This window comes from Brassica oleracea, chromosome C4 (assembly GCF_000695525.1).
Source record: "Brassica oleracea var. oleracea cultivar TO1000 chromosome C4, BOL, whole genome shotgun sequence".
Lineage (NCBI taxonomy): Eukaryota > Viridiplantae > Streptophyta > Magnoliopsida > Brassicales > Brassicaceae > Brassica > Brassica oleracea.
Window position 1 is genome coordinate 34,005,107 of NC_027751.1, and position 16,939 is coordinate 34,022,045.

The window sequence follows — 16,939 nt, forward strand, 5'->3', positions numbered from 1 at the left end:
AATAGATGAATCAATGGAGTTCCAATCACAAATCTCTCTATGATTTTCTCTACTAAAACTCTCTGCTGAAAATAAGAATACAATGGTGGCCAAAATCTCTCTTGCCTCCTAACACTTAGGCAAGTATATAACTATTAGGTTAAAAACTCGTCAGGGGTAATCTTGTAATTTGGTGAAGCCTTGGGTTTAAAGTCGGCTGGAACCAAGTCGCGCATCTCGCGTCTCGACATTGATCGATGGTACAGGATGTACATCAATCGATCATAATCTTCAATCGTCGAGGCTTCTCTTCTGTATCGATCGACGGCACTGGATGTGCATCGAACGATTGCTTCTTCTTCGTATCGACCTCTAATGGCCAGCTCGGATGAAATCTCTTTTAAGCTCCTAAATGCTCCATAATCATCACTTTACTCCAAGATACTCCTGAAACTGAAAGCATACCTAATAGGATAGAACATATAATATATAGATAGTAAAATACTTATATACCATGGATAAAAATGGGTTAAATTCATGGTATATCAGGTGGCCCATTAGCCGTGGATGGGTCGGGGCTTTATACGTTGTATCAGAGCTGGTTAGGCATCTCGGTGCTGACCCGAGTGGCGTATTGAGACCTGTCGTCGGCCGCAACGAGTACGGTGCGTTCTTTAAGAAAGGGTGAATTGTAACATCCCGAGTTGTGATATATGTAAAAGCTTAAGATGATTGATTTGGGTACCTATGTCGCCAATGTTAACTTACCTTTTCCGTCACACATCCGTTTAGAACTCCAGAGTTAAGCGTGTTTGGGCTGGAGTAGTGAAAGAATGGGTGACCTATCGGGAACTGATTCGCGATACCGTGCGAGTGAGGCCAAAGCACAGAGAAATGTCGGGTGGTGATTGCAGGGTTAGTAAACAAGACTTTCTGGTTTTGAAAAATTAATGCACCGCCCGCCAGATAGGATGGACCCACGGGCTGAGTGCGGACGTGGGTGGCCCATTAGGTGTGGGCGGGTCAGTGCATTATAAAATTGCTCATAATAAATGAATACACTACAAATTTTGAAGCTTTGAATACTACACAGATTATGACACTTAAAACTGATGTTATATGAGCTTTACCTTCGAGTTAGTCTTGCTAACTAACATTGATGATACACAGAGAGTAAAGATCTGGAAGAAGTTTTATGTGATCTACAGTTTCTTTTTCCTACGGAAGATCATAATTCATTCCTTCACTTTCTTCTTCTACTGTGTCATTCTTCCTACAAGTGTATTTCTTCCCGAAGTCAAAATTCCAAATTGGGCAACTATATACGTTCCTTCTATCGTCACCCTCCTCAGTGCCATTGCCACTCCGAGGTTAGTACTATTTCTTACAACCACCACATATTTTTTTTTTTCAGTTCAACCACCACATTTATTCACTTTATCTATGACCTTAATTACCTTTTACACAATAAATTATCTGTATATGCCCACAGATCATTCTACCTCGTGATTTTTTGGGTCTTATTTGAAAATGTAATGGCTATGCACCGGACCAAGGGAACACTCATTGGCTTATTTGAAGGTGGGAGAGTTAATGAATGGGTTGTCACCGAGAAACTAGGAGATTGTGTTACCACTGAGCTACTCCCTCAGTCGCGAAAGCCTCGCTACGGATTTCTCGAAAGGTAAATCAATCGAAAGAAAAGAAAGATTCTATTAACGAACTTAAATTTTTACAAAATTATTCTCCATGGTTTCCATCTTTGTTATTTGTTCGCAATGGATTAGCAACCTATTAAATTTATTCGGGCAGTGCCATCCACATACTTGATGCCGGTAAACAAAATATGTTGAACAATTAGATAAAAAGGCCTAATTTAAAGTTCAAAAGAATTATCCCGATTGTGGGCTTTAGAGTTTTCTTTTGAGGTCAAGAATTTCCGATTTAGATTTCAGATTTTAGTGTTAATGATTAAAGTTCGGTATTAGATTACTGTATACATTTTTATTTTTTTTAAGAATTGGTTACACTTTTCTTAATAAATATGGTGTGTTTTGTGTTGCTGCAGAGTAAATTCGAAAGAGATGGTCATGGGTACATACATATTGTGTTGTGCATGCTACGACTTATTCTTCGGAAACGCATTTTTATATCTATATCTCTTGATGCAAGCCGCTGCCTTTCTCATCTCCGGAGTTGGTTTTGTTGGAACTTAACGTGTTTCATTTGAAAATATTCTACTCCTAGACACTCATAGTCAAGAAAGAACGTGATAGTCATTCTGATCATGTTGATATTTGTGTATTAATTAACTTGTCTAAAATGATGATAATGAATAATATTATTATTTGGTTTTCAACAACATTTGAAGTTCCAACTGATGACTATCGAAATAAACAATAAAATGAATAAAAATAGATGAAGTGAAATAAACAAACAACCATAGTCTGGTGGTGATCATTTGAGGGCAAAAGCCTAATACAGTGAAGCCACCAGAGTTCGAATTCCGGCCACTGGGAAAATAACATTTTGACATTGCTAGAGACAGAAGACCAACACGTGACAACATGTGACTAGTCTGAACCACTTTTGTGGGATCAGGATACCTCTGTATAATTAAAAAAAAAACAATAAGTGAAATAAAGAAAATTGAGGAATAAATATGAATTTTGGTGAATAAATATTCATAGTGACTAATGATGATTATAAGATGAATAAGTTTTTTTTTTTAAATAATAATAATTATTAAACAACTAAAATTGAATTTTTTTAGAATTTTTTTCTAAAAGATATATAAATAACAAAAGATTTTTTTATCTTTCTTCATAGTTTCTTTTCAAATTTGATAATAAAAATGAAGATATATATATATATATATATATATATATATATATATATATATACCACCCGGAGGAATTAATTTGGGGGAATTAAGACGAAAAATTACGTTTAAACTAGGCTTGAGCGTCCGGGTGTCCTACCGGGTTCGAGTCAGGGTCAATTCGGATTCAGGTTCTTAGGTTGATATATCATGGATTTTACCATTTTTAGACCATGATATGACCTATTCTGAGTATATTGTATAGGTTTAGAGTATGTTTTAGAGAATTTTCAGGTTCATGTACGTTTTGGAGAACTTGGTATTTTGGGGCTTTTTGAAGTACATAACTGCACAGCCACATCAGATGTTTAGCTATGGATGAAGACTTTCCCACACTCCCTGTGGATTTGATCCCTAAGTACTACAATTGATCCTCTTATTTGAGAGAGTAAAATCATTCATTAGGGTAATTTGAGTGATATCATGGGTGTACAATTTTTAGCCTCACTTCGATAATGGCAAGTTCTATGTCACAACGTTGTACTTTGGCCAAAACATGACTAAAAAAAGGGGTTTGGACAGTAATTATTTTCACATACGGGGCACAAAGGTTTATTGTCAACCAAAAAAAAAGTTTTCAAATAAAGAAAAAACATGTCTTAGTAGTAGTGTAATAACGTACCTGAGAAGTATGGTCTTCAACCTCTCAATCTTCACCACCTACAAACCAATAGAAGTTAACACAAACACCCAAAATAATTCTTTAACGCTAATCAAAGTGAACTTGAGTGGAAGCGATAAGTACTCATGATCTCCTAACCCAGATAAGGAAGACTATTATATGCTATTTCCCTTTCTTCAGCTTCCTGAAGAGCTCTAGCTTGGACTTAATCATCTGAATTAGCAGCTTCTTCGGTGCAGCATTTCTACCATCATCTTTTCAATCGTCACATTCACATCGGGCACATCTTCGTGAGTACCATCGTATGTTAATGTTCATTTTCATACTTATCCTCATCGCATACATAAGTTTCCAGCTCCCATACTCACTGTCTATGGTCAACATCATATACCCCCGCTCCTAAAACCCAAAACATACAAAACAACGATATTCAATAATCCACAAAATCTTCAAAGAAATCAAGGAAGGCGAGAACCAATTACTATTCTTCAAATAGAGAAAGCTCTTGTTGTGTTGATGTAATACATATTGTCATGAAGATGAAATGAAGAAGGATGCATTGAGTTGAGAGAAGTGCAGTGAATCAAGTTAGTCAACATATGCAAGCTCCAAAGGTGCATCATTGGAACATGGTCTACAGGATATTGAGATACTTAAATGGACCACCTGGTCAAGAAGTTTGGATGGGATGCAATGAGAGTTCTGAGGTGGTTGGATATTGTGATGCTGAGTGGGCAGGTGATAGAGTAGACAGAAGATCTACCACAGGGTATTGCACATTTATTGGTGGAAACTTGGTTACTTGGAAGACTAAGAAGCAGACGTTGGTTTCTTGTTCAAGTGCTGAGGCTGAATATGGAGCAATGTTGAAGCTGACAAACGAGTTGGTCTGGATCAAAGGTATCTTGAAAGATCTGGGTATTGAGCAAACCACTCCTATGACAATGCACTGTGACAATCAAACAGCTATTCATATTGCTCTAACTCATTCTTCCATGAGAGAACGAAGCATATTGGGTTGATTTCCATAAGGTGAGATAGATGATAGTGAGTGATGTTGCCATGTTATACCAGAAGTGAAGATCAACTAGTTGATGTGTTTACTAAGGTTGCCAGACAGAAGACAATTGAGTCCATTCATTCCAGACTTGGGCTCATTGATCTCAACAGCTGATTTCCTTAACCATAGAGTCTCCAATCTTTTTTTTGTCATCAAGGTTTTGTCTCAATAGGTTTTCTTTGGTGAAGTTTTTAATGAGGGAGGTTTTCATGGCTTCCAAGCTTGACCGGTTCCCTTGGTCCCTTGATCAAGCTTGAAGGGGAGTGTTGAGTAGAAGTAATAAATATTGCCATGAATACATGAAAATGAAATGAAGAAGGATTCATTGAGTTAAGAGAAGTGAAGTGATATGTGTGAAGTGCAGTGAAGTGAATTGCAACAACTCCATGAACAGTAAATCCTGAACAATAACTTCGATTGTGGTTGGCCTAAATAGATAAACCTATATATATCTTGTACTCACACCATTAATGAGATCAATGGAGAATTGGTGCTCTCTTTCATATTTACAATCTCATTCCTCTCTAAACATTCTCTCTTACCATTCTTAATATATTTCTAATCTCTCGTGAGAATATGAAAGATGACGAAAACAGATTAAATGTTGTCACCTAAAGGGTTTCATTTGTATTTGTATTTGATTGTTGGATCTGATGTATGATTTATTGTGCCTCTCCATTAGCATAGATTTTGCAGATAATTAACAAAGCCATCGAGGTGGATCCTACATTGGCAAGAGCTTACCTTCGAAAGGGGTATGATATTATCATCGTCTCTTTGTATTAAATTTGAAGACACAGTGATGATGATAAATTTAAAGATGATTGGAATCATGATATATCACACTATTTTTTATTTGCAGAACTGCTTGTGTGAAGCTAGAAGGATATTCTACAGCTAAAACAGTCTGAGAAAAAAGGTGTTTACATCACACAAAATCATACCAAGTTTAAGAAGATGATAGATGAATGCAATCTTCGCATTGCATGTGTTATTTCAATCACATAGGCTTAACTTAAGAAAAGATTCTTAATATTTTTTTCTCTGTTCAGAGCAAGATAACATTTGGTTCAGTAGATGCCACCAACAAATTTGGTTATCTATCTTTTGGCATCAGTACTTCCAGAAAAATATTATTAAATTGTTAGTTTATTTTTCTCCTCTCATATCTCATTCATGTTCTATCTATTTGGTAACTGAACTTACTGAATAAATTGCAAAGGATAAGCAGAGTTGCTTCTTCTCCAGGAAACAAGTAAGCATCACTTCCTCTCTGAGAAATGTTCCATTGTTTCTCCGACATTGAATCAATTTTTAGTGAGGTTATAAACTTTCCATTAAATTTTTATGCTAGGCTGATGTGTTTGTATTGCAAAAAATACACTGACAAGTTAGTGCCAAACATAGCTCGAGAAAGTATGATCTGAGGAAAAGCAAAAGAGGATTTCCTTCTTATGGTCGACAGATTGATGGGGATCTTGCGCTTGCACGCTCTAAGAACAGGTGGATATTTCTTTTTGGATTTCTCCGTTTTCACATTATTCGATGTTTTTAGGGCTATAAGTTTATGAGATATGTGAGTGTAGATTAGATAAACAGAGAGAATAAGAGTTTGGTGAATGTAATATGTAATTTCTATTTTTATTTGCGAAATAATTTTTTTTATCTGAGTTATTATGTTAAAAGTTAAAGTGGCTAAAGTTAAAAGTTATCATTCTCTTAACAATAAAATTTATTTTGTTATAATTTTTTTATCATTCTCGTAACACACATTCTCTTAACAATACAAAATTTGTGTGTTTGTTTGTATGTGTTTTTTCTTACATAGATTTTAAGAATCTTATAAATATAAGTGGTATTTCCAAAGTTGAGTCTTATGTGTAAAACTAAAGAGAATTTGTGTCCTAATAACAAGAAATTTTAATAGGATTACAAAATCAATGAAAACTAAACTTTTTGAATAACAATGGATTTTACATGGAATTTTAAAGTCCAATAACCAATAACAAAGGAATTTAAGAAGATTTTTAAAATCCATAAACCAATTAAGAGGAAATCTCTAAATTTTTAAATTCATTTAGAATTCAATCACCAATAAGCCCCCCTAATATTTAATTGGATAGTATTGAAAGAATATGTAATTGTACAATATTTGAAACTACATATATTAAATCCTATTCATTTATTTATTTCTCCTTCAAAAAAATTTAAAATATATGAATATAAGGATAAGTCTATGTAAACCAAAGAAATATTATCATAAATTTTTAAATTTTAATTTGAGTTTTACTTACGTTGTTCTTATTTTGCTTTTCTGTTTTCAAAATAACATTGGTTGTTTCATATATGTTTGCAGTTTTAAGTGGTAAAAGGTGTTAAAAATATATAAAAATTTTACATTTTTATTTTATAAAATATTTGATATACGGTAACGTTCTCATAGTTTTAAAGCTTTAGTTGATATTTAAGAATATGAAAATGAGATGAAAAAAAGAAAAAGAAAAATTGGACAAAATGAAAATGACTAAAGTATTAAAATAAATTATAATACTCATGGTCTTTGAATTATAAATGTCTAATTACATAAATACTTTCATTATTATAATATATTGATGATATAGGTTGTTTATTTAAAGATCAAAATGTGTTACTCACTTATTTTATACCGTTCTTACTCGACTGGCATCGGTTTGGACCATGTTCTTACGAAATATTTTTATCATATTCTAAATTTAATAATTGATTTTATAAATATTTATCGTGTGTTTATTGTAAAATAACACAAAGAGTTTTATAAATACATGATAATTTCTAATAATATAAGTTTTAAAAATTTGTACTCGATTTATTTATATTTGAAGTTTTTAAAAGACATGTGTAAATTATTTATATATTTAATTTTTAGTTGTAAAAAGAAAATTTAATAGTTATTTTATATGTTTAAACATGTTAATTTTTAGAAAATAATAATTATGTTTTAGTATTGGGCTAAAATATGTTTATACATGTTAAGTTTTAGAAATTATCAGACGTAAGAGCCCATATGAAAAAAGATTAATCAGCGTATTGGGCTCAAATAATGTTTTCGTAAATTTGACCCACCCAAGTCGAGTACTTGGTCGTTTTTTTGTTGGCCAATTTAGTACTTGGTCGTAAAGACCGTTTACGTGTTGAAAAAAAATAACAGAAAGGAAAGAAAGATAAAAAAAAGGACAGATTCTTAACCGAAGAAAGATGGTATGAAGACAAATTGTTCCCCATGGTGAAAATCAAAGATAGTCGACTATTGCCTGAGTAAATAACAACTCAGAAACTCGAAATCAAAAGGTATTACTATCGTTTCCTCATCTGTTAATTGTTTTTGTTAGAACTGAAATACAGATTCGTAATGAGATTTTTGACAGATCGTAACATGCAGATGAATCTGTTCTTAGATCTGAAATATTATGAAAGAGAACAGACGATTACCATTCTATCATCATACGTAATCTTTTTGGTTCGTTTCTCTTGTTTCCAGAATGGTCACCAGTCCGAAAATCTTTTTGGTTAATGTGATAGCAAAAATAGGATGTTGTTAAGCTAAGTTAGAGGTAAAGTGGTTGATTTTGGCCACATTTTATGGAGCTGATTAAGATTTCATATATCTTCAATCAAATACACTACTAACATTTCACATACAGTATATATGTCTCACGCTTTTCTTTTAGAAAAATATAGTTAATGTCGGGTATATTGTTAGACAATATGATTTTGGTTGACTTAGTTAAAATTGTGTCTATATTACTATATTTTGTATTTTCCTGAACGATTGTTTTGTTTGGTTTGTCTATAACATTTGGCTTGGTTTGGTTAATAATTAAACATATATACTATTACTATACACAAAACCAAATACAATTTTAACAATTTAATGTATACACAAAACCAAAAACGTACAGACATAATTTTATGCACTGAGTTTATTAATAGATGTCTACATTTTTATGCAGATAAATGAAATTATAGGCATGCTAAAAAAATGAAACTCTAACCGCGATTAGACCGAGTAAACAAATGCAAATTGGGTCTGTTTTTCGATTGGTTGATTTAAGAGTAAACCAATGATTATTGGATACATACGTTGAAAGGGCTTTTTAACTTGTGATAAATTACGAATAGACAATAATGATCAATCGAAGAACTAATGTTGTTCCCAGTGGCAAAAAGTGTAATGTTAGTTGTGAATCAAAGGTTATTTCCTATTTGTACTTCAATTTTAATACAATAGATTAATAAGTATCAGTAAAAATTATGATGTCCGCAACATGGACAGAACACATTATATATATATATATATATATATATTATTTACTTTGTAGAGTATATTGAAATTATTATAAAATTTATTTTCTTATTTATAAATATATATATAGGAAAATTGGAATGCATATACATAGCAACACCAAAAATTAAGTTTATAACCATAATAACTTTTTGGCTGTGATATTCTTTATATAATATGTATAAAGACAAAAAATGTCATTCATCCCAATGTTTTATTCTCACTCTCACTTACATCGTTGATCTCATTCTTCTAAAGCTATTATTTCTTTTCCAAAATGTATATTGATCTTTGTTCTCTTTCTTTTATCCCATGATCATTTACAAATTTTATGAAATTCTTGAAAAGTGATACTTCAAATGATCTGCAATCATCTGATCCAACAACTTTGTCTGATCACTTTTCTTCATATCTTTTTTTTGGATTTACAATGTTACTACTTTTCAATATATGTGGATTGAGAAACAGAAGATGCGTAGAACTATTTGAGAAGATGAACAGTACATGTTACGTTGTACTATTTCATTTGATAAACATAAAATAGTACAACGCAACATGTATTGTTATATCATCTCCACGTCTTGTCCTCCTCCTCATCTTTCTCGTCCTCCTCTTCCATCACCATTAGTTGCTATAAAAGATTCCACATGTAGCATCGCCACGTTCAGTTGTTTCATCACCACCACCATCTTCTCCTTCTCCACCATCTCCACCCGTAGTCTCCTTACCTCTTCCCAACATATCTTCTTCTCCTCTTCCACCTTTCGTGGTAATTCTTCTACTCCATCATTCATGGCAACACGCTTCAATTCCTCTGCAAATTGTATTTTCTCATAAGTTTTATGATTTTTAACATTTAACTTTCACACTTAAATTTAGTAGTTTTTGATTTATTCTATTTGAAAAATAGAATAGAACTGTCGTTTTACGATCTCTCTTTCTGAATTTAAGAAAAATGCTCGAAAACTTTTATATATTTAAGACTAACTCTCTCTCTCTCTCTCTCTCTCTCTCTCTCTCTCTCTCTCTGTTTCATCCCTTTTTTCTGTTCATCTTCTTTTTCATCTCTCTTTTCTTTGTCTTTCTATTATTCTTCCTCCTCGTGATGTACTATTGGTGTAAATAGATCATTCATTCAGATCTATTTAATAGATATAGTATAGTTTAATATAACATTCCCAAGCTATCGCACTAACTTTGACCCCTCAATTAATTAAGAATTATGGGCATATACACAGAAATGAAAAACTTATGTGTTTGTGTCGAGTATTCCATACTATATCATAATCATATATATTATAGTCACGTAATGGGTGAAACTCAACCCCGTAACTAAATTAATCATTTATATGACTATAATATATGGTATGTAGTACAGTATAACAGCTTTAGTTTTGGAGTATCAATATCACACGTTTAAATGAGAGTTTGGTCACGTTTGTACGCAAATTGTTCCGTGTGCTGCTTTTAACTGTAGCATATGTATATTCTTAATTCTTTCCTTTCTTATGAATATAGAACAAAATTACCCTATATATATTTTTCAATGTATATACCTAATATTTACTTACAGCTGATATATACCATTTTTTAAAGTTGTAACCAGCCAAAAATTTATAGAAATAAAATCTAATAAAATAGTTTGCAGCTATAACTTTAGCAGTAAATCAAAAGATATAAATAAGCCCACAATCAGGCCTAAAAACTAAAAAACTAGTCGTCTCAAATTCTCTTGCGTGCTACCATTTCTCGCTTCCCAGCGCCGTCCCTCCTACCGCTCTTTTCCTCGTAATCTGATTACTCGTCCCCATATGTCTCTCTCGTCGGAATTATCCGTTCCTACTGTTAGAACCGTCACCTTATCCTACTCCGAGCTCAAGGTAAATCCAAAATTCTCTTTTGACCATAAAGTCTTCTCTGCGTTGGGTTTTGTCCTCTAAAACTCTTCTTTTCTCTTCCAATTGATTGTGTTTTTAAGGACAGCAGCATAGATTTGTCTGCAAAGATTGAACAAGGATTCGGACCTAATGGACTTGGAATTCTTACGGTTAAAGACGTATGAGTTCACTTCTTACACTATAGTTTGCGTACACGCTTTAAAGATCGTTTTTTATTTTCAGTTGTAACAAGTTTATGATTTCAACAATTATTATTATTTTCTTAGGTTCCAGGGTATTCTGCTTTACGTCAGAATCTACTTCGTCTTGCACCTAAGTGAGTTCTTGAGTTTGTGTCACTGTTTGATTCAGTTAAAGGTTGAATCTTTCAATTGCCCTTAAGTATTTGTTCTCTCTGTAAAAGGTTAGCTGGTCTTCCTGAAGAGGTGAAGAGGGAGCTTGAAGATTCTCATAGTAGGTAAATAATACGCTCTCCTTCAGGTTTCTTTTGATACTTATGATCTTGCTTAGTGTTTTTTTTTTTCTTTTTAATTTCTTTTATTTTTGTTTGTTTCTCTTCTTAGGTACAATTTTGGTTGGAGTCATGGCAAGGAGAAGCTTGAATCTGGGAAGCTTGGTGAGTTTCATAGACTATTTTATTGCTACAAATATTTAGACGTTTATCATTCCTTTGGCTTGCTCTGATGGGTTTGTTCAGACATGTTGAAGGGTTCTTATTATGCTAATCCTTTACAAGATGTGCCCACAAGTGATTCCTCTGAAATGCAACGGTACATAACACCAGTATCCGTAGTTTGTGTTTACAAGTTATTTGGCTTATTCGGTGTTATGTGTAACATGAACGATCTGTTCTTGTCTTCTATCATTCCTTATTTTTCTTCATTTTTTTTACCTCGATTTATCATGTAGGTATCCATGGTATTGTGGATCAAACATATGGCCAAGAAATTCTTTACCTGAACTGGAAGGAGGTAACAATGTGATGCTTTAATATTGCATGTTGTTAGTGTTTTGGATCTCACCTTTGAAAATGAAGTGCTTTTTTGTAATGACATATCAATGCTTGCGTTTGCAACCTTAGCTTGTTTTCATTGTTTCGCTCTTCTTTTCACTTTTCCCTTGTTATGTTCCTCCAAATAACTGAGTTTTGCTTTCATACATGATATACATGATAGCTTTCAAAGCTCTTGGTAAACTGATGTTCGAAGTTGGGCTGATGGTAGCTTACCACTGTGATCTATATGGTAAGTAATTTCGTATTGGTGGATCCATATTATCTATTTTACTGGTTGCCTCTGCATTGTTCATCATCGGTGAAGTGTATCAGCATCATCTGATTTGTAATGTTTACTTGTTATTCTTTCATCGGTTTGTCATGGTGCTAAAAAGTTATCCTGTTTTGCGTCATTGTCTGTTTGCAGTGTCAAAGGGCACAAAACAACATGAAATGCAAAATCTTGAAAATATACTACTTGGCTCTCGGTGTCATAAAGGACGTCTGCTTTACTATTTTCCTGCACAGGATACGTAAGAGTATATCTGCCTCTTTAAAAGTAGAATTTTCATTTAAATAATAAGGGCACATATATTGTCTTGGTGCAGCACTACGCAGAACAGCGATTCCATCTCATCTTGGTGTGGATGGCATACAGACCATGGTTCACTCACAGGTTGCAGATTTTTCTTTTTCTTTTGTTTTCCTGAGTTGTTAATGTTCACCTAGAGTGTGGTTGGCTCCTTTTTAAGGCGGTTTATTTAATATAAAACTCTCATCTTATCCCGCCACGGTTATCCACAGGTCTTACTCGAGCAATATTTTCAAGAAATTCAGTGGAAGTACCTTGCCCTGATCCTGCTTCTGGCTTATACATAAGAACACGGTCAGGTCAAGTCGTTAAGGTAAAGTACTAGTCCTTTCTGATAACTGGCATGCTTTAGAATTTGATGCTTTATGAATATGAGCGAGATATACTGTCCAAATGCATCTTTTTTTATTTGTTATGATTATGCATTTGATTAAGGTTGTATATGGAGAAGATGAAATAGCATACCAAATAGGCGAGACAACAGCAATTCTGTCAAGGGGTTATCTTTGTGCTACACCTCATTGTGTACGGGTAAGGAAATTTTGTTCATCATGGTTACTTTTGAGTGAATCAAGCTTTTGGATCTTTCTTTTAAAAATAGACACATGATTTCTTGTTTGTTTGTTTAAGGCGCCACATGGAGAGGAGGCTCGTGGTCTAGAGCGATCGACATTTGCATTGTTCATGCAACCTGACTGGTATTATTCCTTATGATAACTATAGAGTCCTTTGATAAACACATTTGAAGATTAATAAAAATGTGTTTTTTTTTGGTGGTGTATCAGGGATCAAAAGCTTACATTCCCAAAAGAAGTGACAATCCATGAACATGTACCTCTTTCTAATGGCGTCTTGACGTTTGGAGAGTATACAGAGAAGCTGCTCAACATATACTACGATACAAAACCATAGGGGATGGGAACCTTTTAAGTCGCTGTGTATATGATCGTTTCCATTGGTGTGAGATACAAAACATAAACAAATCTCACCAAATTAGTATTTTAGGTCGTTGGAAGTGAAACTTGATATTTTTGATATTTGGGTTTAGGTTGACCATATATAAATTTACAGAAACTACACAATAATTGGTTTGCGTTATGTTATGTGTCATGATCGCATTTGCTTCCATGTTTAGGGAAAGCTTATATAGGTAGGTCTGAACATTGTTTCGTAATCAACACGAGTTGATGCTTTTCTTTAAAAGACACTACAGAACAGGCTTTGAATAAAGCCGTGTTCGTTTCTTGACCGCAAGAAGCTCCTGCTGCGGCAAGAAAAAGCACAGTGATAATGAACAAAATGATAGAATCTGAAGCTAAAGTAACCGCCAACGATTTCTGGAGACACATAAAACGAGACGCCGGTGACGTTAAAATTTTCAGCGTCCCTTCTACTGCCGCTGCGTCATCGGTGTCACGTGTTGTTAATTGCCGCTGCGGTCATCGGTGTTGTGTGTTGCCGTGATTCCCGTTTAATTTTTGGTCGATGCCGCTGCGTCTTGCGGCTCAAAAACGAACACGGCTTAAGTGGATCAAGGCCGAACAAAGTGGATGAGGTTTTCTAAAATATATGTTGAATGACAAAAAGAATGATGCAAGTGGTACAAAACAAACAAGGCTTATTTGTGTAATAGCCATATTTAAGAGATAAATTACGTGAGTAACATTGATTTGACATAATTCAATGTTAGACATTTGTATCCCATTTTATCCGGTTCTACCCCGTTGATTAAAAGGTTTCCAGTTGCAAGTGAAAAAGTAGGTAACGTCTTTCTCTTTGTGAAGTCATCCACGTATACATTTATTAACCACATACATATACACCGAATATTATATTCCATATCAATGAAATAGTATAAGAATATAATCACACCTACAACTTTTAAATACTAAACATATCCCAACTCTAGTTATCCCTAATCCCACCAAAACCCCTAAATATTACACCCTAAGCTCTAATCAGTAAACCCTAAATCCAAGTCTAAACTCTAAATCCAAATATAAACCCTAAACCCATATAAACTCTAAACCCAAATAGAATGGAACAAATTAGTGAAATTATAAAATGTATGTAATTGCATGTAAAAAATTAATGCTGACCCCAATCGTACCTGTTCCTCTTCTAAATACTAAGTAGGGATTATTGGTTGTTGTATTTTAATGAATTTGAAAATCCGAACTAAATCTAGTGTTATTGGTTCTATGATTTTCAAATCTGTATTAAAATCATGTGTTATTGGTTTAGTGATTCATAAATTCTATATCAAATCAAGTGTTATTCAATCGTTCGGATTTACTAATATATTTGATTTAATAATGGATTTGAATGGATTTTTTAGTTAAAAATACAAAGACTCAAATCCGAGGGAAAACCTCCGGATTTACATATTTTACTTGGATTTATAAATACTATATGGATTTCTAAATCAATCAAAATATATAAACCAATAACACTTCCTAAACCCAAATCTCTAATCACTAAACCCTAACCTAAATATGAACCCTAAACCCAAATATCAAAATCTAAAAAGTAAATAACATTATGTAATATTAAACTATATAATATAGATCACAATACAATTTTTAGAGATACATGTAAAGATAGTTAAAATTTAAGAAAATTACAAACTATATTTCTAAACAAAATAAAACACTTTTTATTAACCAACAAATGAAATGTAACATGATAAAATAGTATAGTAACAGAATAGAACACATAAAAAAATATACATTTCTATTTTCTATGCATAGAATAGAATACAATAATAAAATTGTTCATCTTCTCCCACATACAACAGAGATTTTCTGTAAATTCAGATACTTACATGTTTTGGTGTCCTCGCTACTGTCGCTTTTAGAATCTAAGAAGCATCTCCTTTCCATCACCGACAAAGCCTCCTAAACCGGTTTCTTCCTCCACAAAACTTTTCGGGAACATAATCCGTAACGTCTTCGTCGCTCAAATCTGTTTTGGAGAAATATATTCACTTTTCCAAATATCAGCAATAAAACTTATTTTATGAGTGTGTGTGAGCAACAAAGAGCCACGTTTTATCCTTCATAATCAATAATCATTAATTAACGTCACAACAGTGGATGAGGTATTTCATGACACGTGTCGATACACCAAGGTATTTTCGATTTTTGCTTCCTGTCGGTCTCTACATCCTTTCATTTAAACTGGGCTTTTATTTATTTTGGCCCAAACTTTTGCAAACCCATTAGAAACCAAAATGGGATTAGGGTTCCCCCTCCGTCTTCCTCTGCGCTGCGACAGAAGCTTAAAGTGACGATCCGATCTACATAACGTCTGCACCATCCATAACTCAGAGGTTTTGGAAATGGCGAGATTCAACACCGGTAGATTCCTCACACCATCGAGGCAAGAGAAAATCACAAACACAACCATTACATGTTTCTGTTTTTGAACAACAATTTTACTTTATGTTTTAGGTTCAACTAACATTTAAATCGGTACTATCAGTTATTCTTTCATCTAGAAGCTTTTATGTATTTTTGTGTGCGTTGTTCCTATTATGTGCGCCTATGCCTTGCTTTGACGTTTTATTCCTTGCTTTTAGGTTCAAGTTTGGTACCATGCATGCTGGTACTGGTCAGTAGGAAGGTCAGTAATTTCTGTTCTATTCTTCAAGTGTTGTTTTAATGTCAACCAAGACATAGTAATATTTTCAAAAGTGGACGTGTTTATATAACAGACTTTGGACGCTATAATGTTGTTGATGAGCTCGAGATTCTGAAACGGCCGACCATGAATCCTTTGGTGTTGGGTGCCACATCTGGCAGTGACCGACAATATAACGCAGTACATTGGTGTTAGGAAACTGGAGACTGTTACAGTGGCGGAGGTGAATACCTACGTTCTGAACTCGCCCCTATAAGATTTACTGATCCAAAGGGGTTAGCTGGTAAGGAAACCCAATAAGAAAGGCCCGAAGAGCTTAGTTTCCTTCATGGAGCACTGTCATGAAACCACTCTATCGTTCCCAGTGCTTAATATTATTTCTATAAATCTTATGCTATGCAAATAAGGGATTGGGCACTTAGGCGTTTTTGTCTCACTTCTGATTTTGATACTTCCTGAATTTTTTTGCTTTTTTAAATATGAATTACTTCTTAGTTTCCACATAAATTCAAATGTTCAGCCTTTGTTATTTATCTACTTACACTAGGTTAAGATTCGCGCCTTGCACGAATTCAACATTATATAAATAAATTATTTTATGTATTAAATATTTTTACATATTATGAAATAATAAATATATATTAAATAATTAAAAGTCAGTAACTATTAAATATATAATTAAATTGGTGTGAACATATAAATAAATTTTATTAATCCAAAAAATATTTTTTTTTTATATTCGATAGGATATGTAATTGAATTTACATGATACTAACATATATAATATATTTTAGAATATTTTTAATATTAATATCTATTAAATGATGATTTCTACTCATATAGTTTTTTTGATCATTTGTATCTTTTATAGAAAAAAAATTAAATGACTGATAACAAAAATTTTAGGGCTTTTTGCAAGATTGACTCAAAACTCAAAGTCAAACCTAAAA

General features: G+C 33.3%; 2 protein-coding genes across 2 annotated transcripts in view; both read left to right on the plus strand.

The window, feature by feature from the left end:
- Nucleotides 1-2,316, plus strand: part of LOC106337243 (probable mannan synthase 15) — a 24,889-nt gene extending 22,573 nt beyond the window's left edge. The window contains 3 exon segments of the mRNA XM_013776319.1: nt 1,150-1,349; nt 1,472-1,663; nt 2,048-2,316. Coding sequence (XP_013631773.1) covers nt 1,150-1,349; nt 1,472-1,663; nt 2,048-2,195 — 540 coding nt within the window. The 3' untranslated portion in view covers nt 2,196-2,316.
- Nucleotides 2,317-10,538: 8,222 nt separating this feature from the next.
- On the plus strand, nt 10,539-13,432 carry LOC106339519. Its single transcript, XM_013778347.1, has 14 exons — nt 10,539-10,743; nt 10,842-10,919; nt 11,028-11,077; nt 11,165-11,218; nt 11,325-11,377; nt 11,459-11,531; nt 11,671-11,732; nt 11,937-12,005; nt 12,183-12,288; nt 12,364-12,431; nt 12,560-12,660; nt 12,783-12,878; nt 12,978-13,045; nt 13,133-13,432. The coding sequence occupies exons 1-14, from the start codon at nt 10,675-10,677 to the stop codon at nt 13,257-13,259; spliced, it is 1,074 nt and encodes a 357-aa protein (XP_013633801.1). The 5' UTR covers nt 10,539-10,674; the 3' UTR covers nt 13,260-13,432.
- Nucleotides 13,433-16,939: the final 3,507 nt, after the last annotated feature.